Source organism: Coturnix japonica, chromosome 9, assembly GCF_001577835.2.
Source record: "Coturnix japonica isolate 7356 chromosome 9, Coturnix japonica 2.1, whole genome shotgun sequence".
Classification (NCBI taxonomy): domain Eukaryota; kingdom Metazoa; phylum Chordata; class Aves; order Galliformes; family Phasianidae; genus Coturnix; species Coturnix japonica.
In genome coordinates this window covers 19500238-19519216 of record NC_029524.1, presented here as the reverse complement: position 1 = coordinate 19519216, position 18979 = coordinate 19500238, and the positions used below count along the sequence as shown (strand labels likewise).

Below are 18979 nucleotides of genomic sequence, written 5' to 3'. Positions count from 1 at the left end.
CAAAAGCATTCTTCATTTCTTGGCAACTTTATGAATTTCTCATGACTGTTCAACATAGTAAAAATTATGACAAAGCTTCTCAGAGAGAAAGCAGGAGAGCTTAGTGTGATCCAACTACACCATAGAAGACAGCAGTTCGGAGGGATGGCTGAGCTGCTAACAATGCCTACAGCAGGCTCAGAATTTCACTACATCAAAGCTAACTTCCTACACTTTCACGTTTTCCCCCTTGCCTTCTATGGCACACCACCAGTGTAGTCAACAGAATCAAACCTAGAAGTTTTACATACCATTAGTACGTAATGTTCTAGTATAACACTTATGTTCCATCTGGGTTTACAGCAGAGATAAATTTCATTTTAACATTGACATAAATAGTGATGGAACAAAAACATTTGTATAGGTTTTTCATAGTTTATACTGGGTGTATCTTGCTCCAGATATCAGAGGTGAGGTGATTCATGATACATATCCAGAATGAGACTGAGACACAAAAAGAAGTCAAATGTTGTCCAACCAGTTTATTACCTGCAAAAACTCAGGCAGATTTTGAGACAAAAGTGTCTTTATGTATAGTATGTCACAGCATATTAATCAGAGATTATACAAACTGCATTTAATCCACTGATATAGGCATGGAATATAGTACAATACAATATTCATCACCTTTTAAAATAGTCTCAAATCTTTCTGACTGTGGGCTGCACGTTCTAGCAATTTGTGTGCCCAACACTAATACTCGGGATTTCCTTATTGACAGGATCAGAAAATTCTTAAACCTCCCCAGAAAACTGTTACATGGAATAGCCTACCATCATAATAAAAGGCTTCAATAAATCACTGTGCCAAAAAGATTAAAACAGGAAAAATCCATTTCAGGTAAAGAAATGAAAACAATAAACAGTAGGTAAGGCACTGTACCTACAAGTGTAACAAACCAGAACAAAATCTCTCCCAATGGACATTTTTCTTTATTAGCTGTCATCGGTGCAGAACAATTAATATTCCCAGTGGATAAAACCAAAGTTAGTCACCTGGTCTTTACCTTACAAGAAGCTGCAAGGAGAAAACTCTCAGAGAGGAGAAGAACTTGTGGAACTTATATTTTACCGTGTTTGTACAGAAGCTTTACTTGCAATCGCTGACCTTCTAAATAATTATACATGAAATACTAATTCAGAAATGTGATTTAGAGGTATGGTTGTAGATAAAATATTACTTTTTGTATTCATGTGATCACAGTTCACAGTGTTTGCTTATTTGGGGTATGTTCTCCTCCCCAGGGAAACACTAATTGCATTACTTAATGCTCTTTGCTTATTCTGTCATCATGTTCGCTCCTTCCCCACCGGTGGCATCCTCAGAAATATGGAGATCCTCCAGCATTTCAGCCAGGCTGATCCGAGGGGCCCCATCATCATCTGTGTCACTCTCCACTGGAATGTCCACATCTAAAAAAAATCAATTAAAAGAAGTGATAAAGGAACTGCTAAGCAAAAGAAACAAAACCCAAAACAACCTGAACAACTGCAAGTGAATGAAAACAAGCAATGAGCAAACAAACTCCATCATAAAACCCAACAACTCCAAAGAATAATGCTTGTCTTCTTGGAAGATGTGAAGTTAATTGGCAAATTAAGTTTTCACCCAGCAAAGGTCTTGAGTGTCCAAGAAAGCAGGCATTTACCCTCATGTTTTAACAAGCAGTATGAACATCATTCAGTGCAAGTGAGATACTTCATGCTGCTACATTGCAGTGCTTCTCCAAGAATGAGCAGTTCAAAGATCCAAATTTAGAGCTTCAGCAATAATATTTTTACTTACATAATTATGATTAAATAATATGCAATTAAATTGTAAAAGAGGCCTTACTTCTGTAAATGTTGACATTTTTCCTTATGGCTTCATCTTCTTCCAGATCTTCAAGGAAGTCCTGGTATTGTCTGTAAAAAAGGTTTAATGTATTTACTCACTTTCCCTTTGCATTTATGCAAATTTATAAGACAAATCAAAGCAAAAAATCGCCAACAAAGGACTGTAGTCCTTCAATTCTGCCTTCTGATAACATTCTTACATTGCCAACTTATTCTCTCTGCTTTTTTTCTATTCTGTTTTGATTAATATTAGCACCTACTCATTTCTAAAATATGTTTAAATTGCCTGTCCTCATTTAACTCTAATTGCCTCATTTTTTCTATCCTATTACACATTATTTATTATCTGCCGTTGCTGTTTCAGCTTTGCCATGGAACAAACTATAACAAACATGTTTTCACAAAAACAACCCTTAGCTAAAAAAACCAGCAGCCATAAGGTACAAACACAATAGCTCTGATATTCATCATTTGTCTCATGGTTACTTTTTCTTGGAAAAAAACAAAACAAAACAGTAAATCTGATAGTAGGGTTATCTTTAAGATGCAGGATTTAGTTCATTCCTTGACCCCCCACCAGCCACCTCAATATCCACCTTCCCTGAAAACTTTGCAGTCAAGACTGCGTATTCTAAAAGCAGAAGGTGCATACATATGTTTAAAGTGCTTCCTGCTCTAGGGAAGATACAGAGACTCTATTAATAGTTTAGAATCTATTTTATCAGCCATCATCACACTCCTACAGAACCAGCAGCATTTGCTTGTGCCCCCGTAGCAGTCAGTAATGCATTACTAGGGTTTCTAATGCAAACACTAGGGGTTTCATCCTTAGCAAAAAGTGGTAAATGGTATTTTTAGACTTAGCGTGCTATCCGAGGTAGAAAGGACTTCAAAGCTTTGTGGTTGATACTGAACCTTTCATCATCTGTATCCATGCCTTCTCTGTCTCTTTCCAGCTCTTTCAGTTTCCAGTTTCTGCGATGCTGGCGCTTGGCACGGTCATAGCTCTTCTTTATCAACACCTACAGTGGAAACCCACAGATATTTACAAACACACACACACGCGGCACAATATGCAACTGATAACCCGCGTTAAGAAACCAAAGCAACACCCAAGTCTAGATTTGGGCAGCTGTAAAATCGGAACAAAGAGCAGACTCAGTCTTACAAACAAACTGAAGACAGTTACATATGACACCTGGACTTTTGGCACTCTGGCTCTAAAAAGTCTTAAATAGAATTCATACATGCCTGAATAGGCATGTAAGAGTGTTCACCACAAAGTGCAGGGTAATTTGAGTAAGGTAGGTTAAGGTAAATGTATTATTCAAACACCACTCAAAAATATAAGTAGTGAGAAAATAATTCTCACTGATTGGATTCTATTCAAATTTCAGTATTAACATTTCCTTCCCTGAGCACCAGGCAACCAGTGTCTATCTGATATAAAGCCACTTTATTTTCCTGAGTAATGCAGAGAAATTTGTAAAGAGAAAAATTTAGCTTACCACATCAGGGATATTTTGTGGGCTCATCTTATTCACAAACTCATCATTCAAGTTACAGTTGGCCAAGTCAAATCTGAAATGAAAACAGGTAGTTTGCACTTTCATTTTAGTACAGAAAAATGAACTCAAGGCTTTATATGCTTGCATTAAAGAGCACATGTAATGTTTGTGTTAAAGATCACAGCCTCAGTTACAGCTTCTCAGAAAATTCAATGCTTCCAAACTAATTATAGAGAAAAGAAGTCCACATCTATATGCACTTGTTATAGCTGAGGAACTCTTAGAGCAAGCTGTTGTCCCCACATTCTGTTCAGTAGCACACTGCACTCGCCAGCCTCATGTATTTTCACAGTCTCTCTCATCTGCGTCTGACTTGTTATTCTAATCTACACTTTAGAAGTCAACTAACAGTTAGTTTTACAGCATGAGTTCTGCCAGAAGTTCTACTGTGTTATAACCATCTCTTCATGCCCAAGATAAAAGATTCTATCCCTTCTGCAGATTTCACTTACAAAATCCACAACCTTCTTGATAATACAGAGGCATGAACAGAATCCAAGTCAGCGGCATGAACTGAAATACCCATTCCAGCTCTCTAGCAAATTAATAACAGAATTAAGTCAGCAGGTACCAGTACTTTCTTCTGTGTTTGCTCTTGAGACTCAAAACTTCCTTTCCACAGCCACATATAGAAAACTTTCAAGCTTCCTATGCAAACCCATAACCAAAATTCCCGCTGCAAGGATCAAACACTTACTCCTATGGAATGGCTCATTAAAATAAAAACCAAGAAACAGAACAGACCCCAAGACAAGGTCGCCGGGACTTAGAATGTGTCCCAAGTGAGTGCAGCAGAAATACTGATGATCTGTATCCAGCTCCGAAGTTTTCTTTACCCAGGCTTCAGCCAGCGTGTGCTTGAGGAATGAAAAATAAACACTCTTGTAATAAATGCAGCTTAACCTTCTGTGCTGTTAAAACATTTGCACTGCTACCGCAGCGTGTTCAACTACGGCTGTAATTAAGCTTTCTAGAACAGAAATCAAACACACTGCTTGCTACTGTTATTATACCATCTTCACAAAACTAAGGAATTAAGCAGGGCAATCACTTTTTTACTTTGTAACTTTCTATTACTTTTATCCTTTGAATGAGAAAAAACAGGTGACTCTTGTTCACTAATTCTGATTAAAAAATAATGCTTTTACACTTCAGAAAAAAGAACAGTAATTGAAGAGCTGCAAAGCTGGTATAAAATACTAATGTCTGTAATGGCATGAGAAGCAGGGCTTAAACTCTTCAAAAGAAAATGATGCCTTAAAAGCGGAACTCACATCTTCATAATCTCCCAAACAAAACAACATCCACAGGAACTCTTACTTTATTTGATCTTGCCCCTGCACCTGCAGGTTTCTTCTTTTCTTGAACTCGACTGATATCCATAACAATAAATTCCTCAAGCTGCTTTGGGTTGAACAAGCTATTGAAAGGATGGCGCCAGTAGGTATTTCCATCGATTTCAGCAACTGGAAAAACCAAGAACCAGCAAAGACAATCACCAGGGAGAGAGTTTCTTTCAGATCAATTAAAACAAAGCTCTAGCCAAAATGTAGGCAGCTACAATGCGTTCCATTCAAGACTGTTATGAGAACAAACTATCTGGGACACGATACATACAGTAAACGTAAACTCTGGCTATGGATGTAGTCTTATTAGAGGCATTTTGCATCACAAACACATTAAAACATAGAGAGGTCTTCTCATTTGAGGCATATCCCTGACAAATCTAAGTGCTTGGCAGAGCACTACAGCATCCACAAACCTAGCACTAATCTTGCACATTTTCCTAGGACAATAAGGGAATTAGGTTTAGAGATGAGTTAGGTCTTTCTTTGCTATTAAATCTCTATGTCAGTGAGCTCACAAATACATTTACAACAGTAAGGTGTAAAAATACAAGATTTTATGTAAATAAAATGTGCCAGCAGATTTTTAAACACATGATGCCATAATGCAGAAAAAAAAACCCCACACTTACTTTGCAGAGTGTTTGGATCAATGAGGTGGACAGTACTTGTGACTCTAATGCACACACAGATCTGGCTCATGTTACCAAGACTCTGTGCCAGTTTTGGTGACAAACATACAACATTGTCCTGCATGCAAAGAGAAGATGTTTTACATTCGCTTTCCTTTAATTTTTAATCAAGCCTTTAAAGAAATCAGAAACATGGGATTTTTAAATTTTAGATTTTCAGGTCCCCACCCAGCATCCTGCCAACACCTGCTAGCTAAGTTTCAAGCTCACTGGGAGGAAACCCTCCTGTCCCCCTACATGTAAAATAAACAATGTCTCTGCAAAACCAAACTCCAGCCACTTCATACAGTACCCTGGAGATGAAACAGAAAGAAACTACCTTGCACACTGGAACAATTTCCACGGAGAAAGTGCTTTTGTAGTTGTAGACATTACTGTGAACATCGTGTGAGGTCAAGCGCTGGGATGACTTCGACCTAAAGAACATAAAATTAGAGCCTTCAAGCAGCAAGAAAGACACTACTTGAGAGAAGATAACAGAAGATAACCACCACTAAGTGTAGTATATAGCTACAAACAGCAAATTCATTAAGGAATTAGAAAAATGCATGAAGGGTAGTTTCACAATAGCCAAACAGAAAACATGAGAATTCTGCAGAAGGGTTTTTGTCTATTTAACTATAACACAGGCTCATTACATTTTCACTCACATAACTTGTTAAAAATGAAGGATAACAGATACTTCCCAAAAGCTTTTGAGGAGGGCAACAGATGTAAATAACGTACCTGGATGGAACTGTACACTGAAGAAAGTCTACCATCTTCTGAGCGCGTTGCTTTGAAGAATAGTAAAAATCCAGGCCATCTGAAGGAAAACAAAAAAGCCTGATGAACACACTATGCAATGCATTCAAAAAGAACATTCTTCTCTTTCATACCCACACATAGTTATTAATGCAAGCAACATAATCCAGGTTTGTCCATTCTACCTCCAGATTAACAAGCCGTCTCACCGTGGATTTCCTTGATGCGAAGTGTATTTTGATGAAGCCTGTGTTTTAAGATCAGCTGCTCCAAATAGTAGAAAGTCTTTTTGTGCAGAGTCTGTAACAAAGCCAGAATAAACTCATCACAGTCATGTCAGAATCCCCTAGAGCAAGTGCAGTATGGCTGGAGAATAAACGTTCATATGTAGAGATCACCTAGAAAAGGGAGAGTACAAAGTCTAACCCAACCGAAAAGACTTCAGAGAGGTGGTAAATGTATACCAAATTATTTAAGGCTTTTGTTTATTTCTTTTTCTTTCTTTTCTGCATACCCTGTTGCTACAGATATCTTTTTTCTTTAAAGAAGACTGAAATATTTATAAACAATCTGTTCCACTGTTTCCAGCAGTGCCTTAAAATTTCTAAACTAAAAGCAGAAGGAAAAACCACTAAACTCATTACTGTGGCAGCAGACCAATGTAGGCACATCATTTCCTGAGAAAACAGAAAACCATCCAAAGATTTCTCTGCGTTATTGTACTGCCATCAACAACTGAAAACTCAGCTTGTCTGTACCTTTTGTCTGACTTGAACCACAGCTTTCCAGAAATCCTTAGCTTCAATCCTATGACAGTCTTCACACATCTGTGGCTGAACCAGATATTCCACCACAAACACTTGCTGCAGAACTGCTCCATTTATCACCTGCAAAACAGAAGTTGAGACAGTTTTATGGGGACAGTTGATAAAATCCTTCAAATTTTGTCATTTGGGTCCCAATCATCAAATTTAAGTAAATCCACATTTTGTCAAGAGAAGCCATTCAACACACGCTGTGTTTTATTGGAGAGAACCACTTATCTAAACAGCAACAAACAATCAAACAAACAATAACAAGGATAACGTTTGCCACAAAAGCTTTTAAAAACACAGATTACTGTAGTTCTGTTACCTCCTTCTGAACAGTCAGTTTCAGCTTCAGTCTCTTAGAATGTGGTTCGGTCCAAATAAAGCCTGCATCGATCAGCCGGACCTGACAGTGGGAATAAACAAGGGCTCAGTCTGAAGAATGAGCAGCTCGAGCTAACAGAAAACACGAGCTTATGGTACAGCTCATTGTTCCTCCAATGAATTGTATGAGAGCAGATTGTTATTATTAGAGCTTGCTATAAAGCGCTTAATAACCTCCATACCAACACAAATGGCTGCTCTGGAGTCATGGAACCCAGCACAAGTTAGCCAGATTGTACTTCATGCAGTGCTAACAGACACGCTTTGAAATACTAATAATTCATTACCCACCTTGCTAAGTGAAGCTTTAATTTTTTTAAGACACAAAGCAAGAAGCTCTCTTGATTCTAAGGCACATTGAATCCAAGTTCCTGGAGGCTGAAGGTACCTATAAGAAAGAAAACACATTGTGGCATATGATGTGGCTTCAATAAATGACATCATTCAAAAGATAAGCAGCTTCAACCTCAGCCTCCCTGATAGAATAAGGTAGATAGATAAAGTCCAACCCCCCTGTTACAGCAGGGTGCACAGCCAGGCATCCAGATGATGCTGAGATTTTATGAGATTTTATCATATTCAGGGAAGCACGTGAGAGCTGCAGGGCTTCCATCAGCCGATGGCCCTGCCTGGTTATTACAATTAGCGAACGTTTTAGGCTGGAAAGGACCCTTAAAGGCCTTCGGTGCCACTGCCCACAAGGCCCACAGCCCGGCCCGTGGCAGCGCAGCTCTGGGCGCCCACCCGTCTCGCTCGGCCCTACCTCTCGCACTGCTTGCAGAAGCTGACTCCGATCTGTTTGGGGATGCCCTCGGTGATGTCCACGCGTGCCCTTAGGCAGCCCACGCACATGTTGGCCGGGTTGGGCGGGATGGGCACGCCGCAATGGCAGCAGAGGCTGAAGGACAGAGAGCAAAAGACAGTCAGCAGCCGCAGCCCCCGCGGGGGGTCACCCCGAGCCCGGCCCCACCACTCACATGTTGCCCTGCGTGGGCGCCGCGGGAGCCGCCAGGTACTCCATGGCCGGGCGGAACGGGGCGACCGGCAATAGGAACACGAGGACGGGAAACAGCACGGAGCGGGGAGGGACTGAGAGCCGGGTTCCGGGATGGAGAGGAAGGGGAGGAGAGAGGGAGGGATGGAGGCAGTGCCGCCGCGAGAGGGCGCTGGGCAGGAGCCGAGAATGGGGGCGGCTTGCGGTCTGTGCGCTAAAGAGTTGACAGCAGGGAATCATAGAAGGAAGCATTGGTTTCCTTTAGGTTGGTTCTTAGGAGGAAGTTTTTCCTCCAGAGGGTGGTGATGCACTGGAACATGTTGCCCAGGGAGGCTGTGGATGCCCCATCCCTGCAGGCATTCAAGGCCAGGCTGGATGTGGCTCTGGGCAGCCTGGGCTGCTGGTTGGTGACCCTGCACACAGCAGGGGGTTAGAACTCGATCAGCACTGTGGGCCTTTGCAACCCAGGCCATCCTGTGATTCCTGCAATTTGTTTTTATGCAGCAGAAAAAGCAGAGCAGGATTGTATCAACACATTGCATGTGGTCTGTTTAGTGCAATGGATCCTGACAGGAAGAGTTGCTTTGGCGACTGAAAATCACAGGCTGTCACACTACCTGACTTGGTTTCTTTCCCTCCCCCCCATTTTGGCACATTTTCCTTTGCTGAGCTGGCTGAGTTCTCACAGTGGTACCAGTTTTGCTCCTCTGAGCTTCTTTGCAGTTTTCACAGCTCCATTTAATTTCCCTTTTCACCCAGGAGCTGCAGGAGTTATGGAACCATGCAGGCGCTGCCGTGAATTTCGAGCAGGCTTTGTGCGTTCTGGCAGCTCGGGTGATAAAGCTGTCAGCTCTCCGCTCCCAGCTACTCCAGTCGTAATGATTGAGAATGGAACGGGGGAGGGTGAAAAACGGTGTTCCTCCTTCTGTGACTGCTGCTGTCTGAAACTGACGTGGCGTTGCAGCACATGGAGTGTGGTTAATTACTCTGCCTGGCTCCTGCAGGCCTGAAGCATGGCAAGCAGCATGAATAGGTTTTTGTTGCACCTTTTTACTTTGCATCTGTGTCCATGTGGAGCTGCACTGGTTCAAATGGGGAGAGCCATGCTGGCTGCTCCTAAGGTCACAGTTAGGTGTAGAACATTTCAGAGGGTATTACTAAGCTACTAAAGCGTCTTGAAGGTGATGTCCTCATTGTGGCACAGAAGGAACGCAATAAAAAAGTAATTATTTCCAATGGTGAGTGTTATCGTGGCCTCAGTCAGTCATGGGGAGGTGTGTGAGTGCAGCTGCTCTGCAGTATCCCAGGTCTGCACGTTTCTGTTCCCCCTGAATCCCATCTTTGTGCAGATCTCTTCTGAAACATGGGGGTTCTCCAAAGGCTGGGGCTACAGTGGAAGATACGGTGAAGTTTTAAATATCTCAGTTTCTTCTAATTTGCTGCAGAATCCAAAACCGATTAATCTAAGCAGAAAAGAGCCAGCAGTTGTTGCTAGTAAGGCACTGTCTGGTGAACGTAGGCATTTGCTGGAATCATACCCTGCTGGAAAGCACATTCAGTTTGCAATCATTTCTTATCCTTCCTTCTGCTGTTCTTCAATGAGAACAAAATATTTATGCCACATGAAAGTTTTTTGCTGTTACTGTCATAATCCTTAGGGTTTCTTTATGTAATGTTACCTAAGCATGCTACTTCAGCCTACGCTGTTATGCTTCGTTTCTACTCATTAGGGGATGCAAATATTAAACCAGTGTGCACACTGACAGCTGGATTATATGAACAATGCTGAACTTGTAGGCAAATCAAGATGTGTTTATCCTACCATGTGCAATAGAGTTTGTATCTGACCTTTGAAAGTACCGTTCAGTCTCTGAGCTACTGAGCACAGCTGAAGTCACAGCTTAGGAGGGATCTGCACACTGTGCAGGGAAAGCAAGTGTGTTGTTTATAAGCACTTTTAAAGCAGGTTTGCTCATATTCTTACAGGCAAATGACTGGCCACTTGGGTCAGTGGCTGTATGTGATTTGCCTGAAGGTGCCCAAAGCCAGAGCAGTGCTGGTGGAGCTGTGCCAGCCACAGCAGCTGGCTGCAGAGCCCTCATTTGCAGTAGGCTTCAATAAATGGATTAAGCAGGGAAAGACAAATTCATGTGAAGATGATCCTGTGGTAAATATAACAGACCACCTGAGGTCACTATTCCCTCATATAAACTGCATCGAGGGAAGGAACCTGTGGAGCTCCCAGAAGAAAGCAGTGTGTGCTGGAGGAGCTGGTCTGCCCTGGCCCACTGTTTTCATTGGCCAGATTAACTTACATGTGAAGAACCTATGAGGAACAGCAAACACACCATTTTATTGCTGTGAAATAAATTTGGGATACAGAGCAGTATGTACAACTTCAGGGGTGCCTGGCACTATCAAGTGAGCAATAAAAATGCCATGATCGCCATGATGTAACTAGAAGTATAGTAAAAATATACATGGCTACACAGGAAAGGTTGTGCAATAGGAACTATAGACAAATTTATTTTTTATTAGGACTGTGATGATAATAATAACTCTATTTTTTAACTATCAAAGTACTAAACAAGCATGCATTCCTAGCAATGTCACTCATTTTTCTATCACGTCAAATAATAATTGGGAGGACTGAAGTAGTTTCCATTCTAAGAGCTGACCAATAACAAAAGCTTATTCAGTGCTCGGAGTAAAGAAATGGAGGTGGAGCTGTGGCCAAGGGAGCTGCTGAGGATACAAAGCATCTGAGAGCTGGAGGAGGCCTTGTTCTATGGGAACAGTCTGTGCATTGCCTGTGTGCAGATTGATACCTCCTTTCAGCTTCCATATTTAGTATCTTCTCCCTCAAAATGCAGCAGTAGCTCCTGTGTGCTGGGCTGAAGGGCATCCTCATTTCCCCCACGTGGATTGCTGCTGTTCTTGGTTGCTTTCTTATCTCCTGTAGGCTGTTCCTCCCGTGCAGCCCTGTTTCTGCAGCAGCAGTCAAGGATTCACCTGGTTATGGCCTGTTTGTTGCAGCTGGGAAGTTGCAGACTAACACTTTCGGCAATGCAGTGCCTGCAAGACTATGTTTGGGAAGAGGTGCTGTTCAGCTCATCTTCTATTGCCTCGAGTGGTGCTGTGGATGGGAGGAATAACATCACCTAATTCCTCTGAGACATGACAGTTCCAAGCACTGCTTTCTGGGATATAATCTGCACTGAATGTACTGGGATGCTGCTCCAATTATTTTCCACTTTTTTGCCTATTTCTTCAATTCCTTCTAAGGAACCCAATTAGCAATCCAATTTACAGTGTGAGCCACAAACATTATTAGTGCTGAACTTCAGAGGTGAGAACGAAGAGATCTGAGACGAAACTGCTCTAAAATAGCTTTGCAGCAGGAATCTGCATATTGTGTCACTCCACCTGAAGCTGATCATTAGATAAAACCTGTGCCTTACATCATCAAGCTTTAATGAGCTTGGTTGCAACGCAGGTATCTGCGGTTCAGTTTCCTTTAATTAGGTAATGCATTGTGTGGAATTTGCAAGTATGGTTTATTTGATCCAGTGCGATTTGGAAGTGAGGATGTCCTTCTCGAATAAAGTTGAAGAGAGCAGTGGGTTAAACCCGGGCTGTGCAAAGGGTACCGCAGCACCACGGGTCGGTGCTGCCTTTGGTCAGCAGGGGGAGGTAATTCTCAGTCTTGCTGGACATTGATGCAGTGTGGATGCTCCCAAGGCGCTTGCTGTGTGCAAACCCGATCCTGCTACTGCTTACAGAGGCCAAGTGGATGCCCGTAGCAATCTTATGCTGGAAGACATCCTCCTCGTTCTAAGCTCCCAGGGCCTGGTAAGAGTCACTGCTGCACCTCTCACGGCATTAGCAACAGGTGGATTTTTCCCAGTAACCCTTAAAATAAAAGCCAAAATAACCCAAACCATAACATCAATTGGAATAAGCTCCTTGGCCAAGGAGACATCTTTGGTTAGTGGTTACCCTCTCGGGGTATTACAAGGGAACACTCTCCTCCTGCTAACTGCTGCTCATTAACAGCTCCTGTCTTCTGTTTGTGTTTATCCAAGATCAGAGGCTAGTGGTGATTGATAACCACATGAACCAAAGCTTTTACTTTATCATTAGGACAAATTGATAGCTCAGCCTCTACACTGTTTTATGAATGTACTGTATTGTCTAAGAAACCCTCTTTACTGATTAATTCCCCCTCACTTTTTAATACTTGGCACTTCTGCTGAGACTGCTTTTCAGGAGCACAGTCGTGTGGGGTTGGCATACAAGAACCTGTACAAGGTGCTGCTGATTCCCATGGATCCATCCAACTTACCCACCTCTCACTGTCATCTTTCTCTTTCAGTGTGAAAGACTGTGACTGCTCTCATCACTCAGTCCCATTTACCAGGGCTGAGGGTCAGCCGTGGCAAAGATTGAATTTTAAGCAAAAGTACGGACATGAACCAGGAAGTCTTGCTTTACTACTGGAATGCTTGTTACTTGTAGCAGGATGCACTAGACCTGAACCTCAGAAATATTTGTTATAAAAAAGTAAATATTTGTTCATCGGGTCATAACAAGAATCTTAGAAACTATTGTACGGTAGCTGTTTGCTTTCCATCCGCCTTTTGTAATCTTCCATTCTCATCTATAACCTTCTGAAGGTATCAGTGGGCTAAAGGAGACCTGGTGAAAGGTGTGCTGTGCTTGGAGGCTTGGAGCTGCCAGGAGAGGAGCCAGGGCAGTGGAAACACTGGGTGCTGCCACTGGTAAATGCACGTCTTGTTGTAGAACTTATATGGTCAGATATTAGCACTGTGAGTTCTAACTCTGTGAGAACGTGAAGAGAGTGATGTACAGGTAAAATGGATTGCACATCATGTCTGTTAAAAACCTGTGCATAAAAACTGTGGATGGTGTTAACATGTCCCAGGCTTTCCTCAGTCTCTCTGGCTGGAGACAGAACCAAGCAGAGAAAAAGTCAGAAATGAGTTCAGCTTGCTCTAGAAACAAGCTTGTATCCCCTGTCCTTTGGTTGGGATGTGTGGGTGGAAACAGCAGGAGAACATTGGAAGAACCAAAGATTGATAGTTCATAGGGGAGGAGGAGCAGAAAGGAAAGAAGATGTTGTTGGTTAAAATGGAAGCTAAAACAGACACAGCAATCCCACCTTGCAAATAGAAGGAAGACATGGAAGAGGAGGATGGGGTGCTCTGCCCTCCTAGGGCTCAGCCAGAGCACTTGAGCATTTTAGCAATGAGCATCACACCAGCTGTTATCTAAGACATTACCGAAGCAGCAGATTTGACAAATGTAATGTCGTAGCTGTTAGACCTTCCTTCTTTTTTTTCTCCTTCCCCTTTTTTCTTGCGCCAGGCTCCAGTGATGGCGTATGCATTTTATAATTGTTCATCAAGATAAATTCTCAGGAAGGGGTGTTGCAATTTTAGTGGGTTGAACATTTCTTTCCACCTCTCCTATCATGCTGGCACAAGCACGACAGGCTGATCTGACACATCCTTATTAAAAGGTGTCAGCGCAGGTATTGCTTTGCTATAAAATTGCAAAACTGAAACTTATAATGTGTGTGATGGACTTTTGATGTAAAGGCACAGGCTGTAGACTGCTGTGTGTGAGTGGGAACTTCCACAGCTGCTACTGATGTGTGCAGCTCATGATTTATTTAAGAGCACATGCATTTATATAAAAAAAGCAGCCAAAGAGATGCTAGTTTTGATTAAAGATTTCTTGTGGAAAAACAGACCAAATACCCAGGGCTGTTGCAATAAGATGCCTGCTTCAGTGCCCGAGTCCTGTTCTTTTGTATTGATGTTTGCATTGAGTGGATTTTAGACGATGCAGTAATTGAGGATGGAGAGCTGATGCTGAACTGACCTCTGAAAGTGTTTCAGTACCACGGGAATATACCTGTATTAAGCATCTGGATGCTGAGATACCTGGACTGGTGGATTACAAATTAATTGTGCCTATCCAGATGTGAATGCTTTAATGCAGGGGAGCCCTTGGGTTCCTTGCAGTGTCCCCACACTGCCATGCTGACAGTGGAACCCAGTGCTGACTGTAGGTACACACAGCAGAACAGTACACTAATGCTGCTTGACTTCACCAAACTGCCTTTTGTTCTGCAGTGAGATGCAATACTGGAAAGGGAAGTCAAAGGCATTCATGTGTGATTTGGAGAGGTTTTCTTGGGATGTATTACCTAACTGGAGTAAAATACCTGTAGCAAACGTCATGTGCTGCCTCCAGGCAAGGCACCAGGATGAGTGGAGCTGGATGCATCTGCTCACCTTGTGCCATCATTTTTCCAGCCGTGGCTTCATAAATCTCCAAGTAGCTGCACTCATGGCAAATAATTAATATCTATGGGCTACCAGGCTTCTCCTAGTGCACAGCACAGCTGTGGGGAATGCAAAGAACCGATAGACGCTCTCTGTGCTGCTAGGCTGTGGGTGAGGCTGTACACTGTGCCTTGTCACCCCATATTTAATAGCATTGCTGCAATGCTGTCACAGCCCTCTTCTGACGTTAGGAGGGCTTGATCTAGACTTTGGACTCATTTGTCCTGCATCAGATACTTCTTGATGTGCATTTACCAGCGACTCCTCTTCCTGTTCTTATTTTTAATCATCTGAAGCTGATCAAGATTCATGGCGTGTTAACTCATCCTCGAGTATGACCTTGAAATAATGAGACGTCTCTGATCTGCTCCAAAGATAGGAGCTGTCAGAAGAAGGAACTGAAACATCACCCCAGCTGACATTTGTCTGTTCCTGACAACGTTTGCCTTTTCTTCCTTCTCCCTCCTTGTTCAGCCACTGTGAGAAGGCAAACACTGATTTTTCTTATGGATTTGCTGGATTTACCCTATTCTCCATCTCATGGACATTTCTGCTCTCCTCTCTGCCCTCATTCTTGGCTTTTCTCGCCTGCCTGGCTGAGGACCAGCAGCAAGCCACATCTAATTCCACGATTCCAATGCAAAGTGTGCACATGCATCTTTTAAATATCACTTCTGAACCAAGACTAATGGCTCCTGGTAACCAGGGGAGGATACCTAAGCTTATCCCACGTGAAGTGATTTCTACAGCCTGTTTCTAGCTCAGAGCTTCTTATCCCCACCTCAGGAGGCCTCAGTAATCCCAGTAACAGCTCTGGGACACGCTGGGCTCGCTGTATTGGAGCACCAGCGGGATTTATCAGCTGTCAGCTGGTGATGTTGCAACTGCTGTGAGGACCTCTGAAATATGGGTGGAGCAGACACTGACGATGACGAAAGTCTCAGAGTTAATTCTAACCTCTGCCCGTGAATCACAGTGTTGGAGCTGGGGTGTTCCCATGAAAGCTGCCGAGAGATATTTTCATAACGTGGGATGTTTGAATGCAGTGGCAGTGTTGCTTACACTGAGGAACAAATGATCGTGTTTTGAAACAAGCTGTCTTCATTCAGCGTGGGCCAAGTTTTCCTCCCTGTGTGTAAGGGAAGATAGTGAAGGAGCTGCCTTGGTTCCCTTGCTCCTGCTGCTCTGATCCCAGTGTGGCACATAGGGCTTGTGCAGGAAAACATCACGAGCAGCTGCTTGCAAGCTACTGGACACTGAGTGATTCAAGTGACAGAAGAGATAATTGGTTTGTCTTCTTTTAATTGTGATATTGTATCTGCTTTGTCTGATGTTCCATCCCATCCCATGAACTGTTTCTTCTTTCTGGAAAGAATGAGGAGCCCACCTGCTTTGGTGCAGTGTGGGGAGCTGATGTGTCCCTCTGTCCTGCAGGCCTGCTACCACCTGCCCTTGTCCCTTAGGAGAGCTTACTGGTGACCACAAAGGAGAGGAGTGGCTCCATTTGTCATATTTTATCACCAAATTCTGCTGCTGTCAATACCCCGGTGCACACAGCACCCAGATAAGTTACCTTATCTTTGCTAGGAGGATATCTGGAGTTACCAAACACAGCAATGTAGGCTCAGCAGTGCAGGACATGTTTTGTGGTGGGATAAGAGCAGTGGCTTGCTGATACAGCTGGGGCTGGGTATTTTGGGAACAAATAATGAAGATGACTTGGATAGGAGCAGATACACCTGAAGGCAGCGCTGCTTTTGATACAGCATTGCACACAATACTTTTCCGTGAATGTGTGAAAGTTCTCAAGAGTTCAGTAATATTTAATTAGAAAATTTCCCTTTTCTGCTCCATTTCTCACCAGCTCATCCTGGCTCACTGCCCCTCGTTCACATCTGTGCCCTGGGTTGCATTAGTCCATTGGTTATGATCAGCCCAGTGTTGGCAACCACTTTCTGATGCTGTGTACATGTAAGTGGGCTCTTTAAGGTCTGCTGATTGCTCCTCCTGTGCTCAGAGAAACACTGCTTAAATAGGTTTTTTTCCTAGCTGCTGAGTAATCAGGGAAATGAAACTCCTGTAACAGTGTTGCCTGGGTAGGTGGTGCAGGGAGGCAGATGTGGAGTGCTGTATTTGGGGTCATCCTGTGACTGTGCACAGCATGCAGGGCTGGTTCTGGGAACATCATCTGGGCAATGTCTGCGTCCTGCAGTGCAGTGCAGCAGAGCTTCTAGTGGCAGAGATGATTTCCCTTTATGTGTCAAAGAACAGCAGTGATGAAATGTAGAAAATAACCTTGTGTGTAGAAATAACCCTGCTAGACCTGTGCTAGTAATGGTGTCTCATTTGAGACCCCAGCTAAGGACTTCAGCAGTCTTCAGCAAAGGCTGCCTGGGAGGGCTCTGGAGTGCTCCTGGAGGTTCCTTGTCTGGACACGTGCACATTGGTCACCCTCTGCAATGGATTTGTGAGGTGAGCCATGAAATTGGCCAGGAAACCTTTAGGCAGGATAAATGCTTGCTTTGATTAAACGAAATTAAGAAAATGAATTTTAAACAAGGGAGGTTTAGTGCTTGGCCGCCGAGCCCCAAAATGTCTCGGTGCTTAATTTAATGATGCGTTTGTACTTTCAGGGTGAATGCAGCTGGAATGGGTTTTTGTTTTGGCCTTTGTTTGTTTAATTGGTTCTGTCTACTCTTAATGTTTTGCCTTTTTTTTGGTGTAAAGGCTTCCACCTGCTGTGGTCAGCTTGAACTACAACTAGGGCAGGGCAGTAATGAAACAATTAGCTTCAGGAAAAATGGAGAAATAATGAAGCAGGAGAAAAGAGCCCAGCCAAGGTGTTTTATACAGACCCTTTTTACAATGGAGTTGTGCCTTGTCCTATGGCAGGGTGCTGTTGTAGAACAAAGTACTTCTGCATGATGTTCAGATGCAATCTGATGATAAAATGCCTTCTAACATTATGAATGGTTTCACCTATGGGGAAAAGGATTTCAGAACTGGAACAATGTTTCCTAAGCTGTGGTATGGTCTCAAGCTGTGGACAGTGGTATCCTGCCTTCTCTCTATTATATTTAGCAAAAAAAACCCAAAAAAACATCATAAAACAAACAAACAAGATTTTGTTTACTGCCACATGCCAAAATGCTTTGAGGGTGTCCCTTTGGTACCCGCTCATTTTGAGCAATAAGCAGCTACAGAGTGAAAAGGATTGGGAAAATCTCCAATGTCTCTTCAGCAGAAAGTTATTTTCAGCGGCGTCTTTACTTTCTCTATTCCCTCTGCCCAAAAACTCCATTGAAATGTAGTAAACAAGTCAATAACATGCATTAAAAAACCCTGTTTTGGTTAACTGGGGCTTCAAGGGCCATCTCCCAAGCCCCTCCTGCAAAGCTAAATGCAGGTACCAGGAATAATAAGGAAGAGAAGTGCTTTATAGGATTCCCCACCATGAGAAATGAGTGGAATTTCCTTCTTGCCTGTTTGCTTGTTCTGTTTGCTTTAAGTTAAATGTTTAAATTGCAGCACTACAGTGGGGCGTGTGCTCCTGGAGATATGAGGCCTGGCCTTTTCATGCCTAGAAGAAAGCGTTTTTCCTTGTGTTGCTGGATCAGGCCGGTTGTGTTTGATGCCAGCGGGAACAAATAACCTTTCTGAGGAACTGGAGAATGAGATGTGGTTGGAAACAGGATTGATGGGGAGATGTCTTGGTGTTTGCTTTGTCATGCTACCTAGTAAAAAGTAGAATTTTTTGAGGATAGGATACTGAGAATTATTCAAATGTTCCAGCACCGACTTGCTCAGCAAATCTTTCTTCACCCCAACCTTTGGGTTGTTACTTTTATTCCATTTCATAGTCTGCTTCCATAGACATTTTCACAGGTACTTGATATTTTCCATCTCTTCCAGTGCTGTTAACTACCCCAAGTGTGGTTACAGCTTGGTATGTAACCATTGCCTGCTAATGATTGTGTTAAATTGAAAGGACAGCCCAGCCTTCAGCTCTCACATGAGCCTAAGCCCTTCAGTTGCTGTGCCACCATCACCTACAGGTACTCTTTGCCTTAATTTGAAGCAAGGCAGTGTTTGTCCCCAAGGGAATTCATCCGCTTTTGTGACCTGCTTGTATTGTCAATCTAAGTGTACCTCTGAGCAAGGAGAAAACATGGGAACAGCCGACAGCATTGAGAC

The 18979-nt window shown here is 42.9% G+C and overlaps 1 protein-coding gene across 1 annotated transcript; it reads right to left on the bottom strand.

Annotated features, from left to right (window-relative positions):
* Window positions 1-501: 501 nt before the first annotated feature.
* NMD3 (NMD3 ribosome export adaptor) lies at window positions 502-8531 on the bottom strand. The gene is made up of 15 exons (XM_015872222.1): window positions 8395-8531; window positions 8181-8315; window positions 7709-7805; window positions 7359-7439; window positions 6983-7111; window positions 6434-6524; window positions 6207-6285; window positions 5800-5896; window positions 5421-5538; window positions 4763-4908; window positions 4187-4299; window positions 3383-3455; window positions 2790-2896; window positions 1873-1943; window positions 502-1451 (listed from the first exon to the last, which is right to left on the bottom strand). The coding sequence occupies exons 1-15, from the start codon at window positions 8436-8438 to the stop codon at window positions 1318-1320; spliced, it is 1515 nt and encodes a 504-aa protein (XP_015727708.1). The 5' UTR covers window positions 8439-8531; the 3' UTR covers window positions 502-1317.
* Window positions 8532-18979: the final 10448 nt, after the last annotated feature.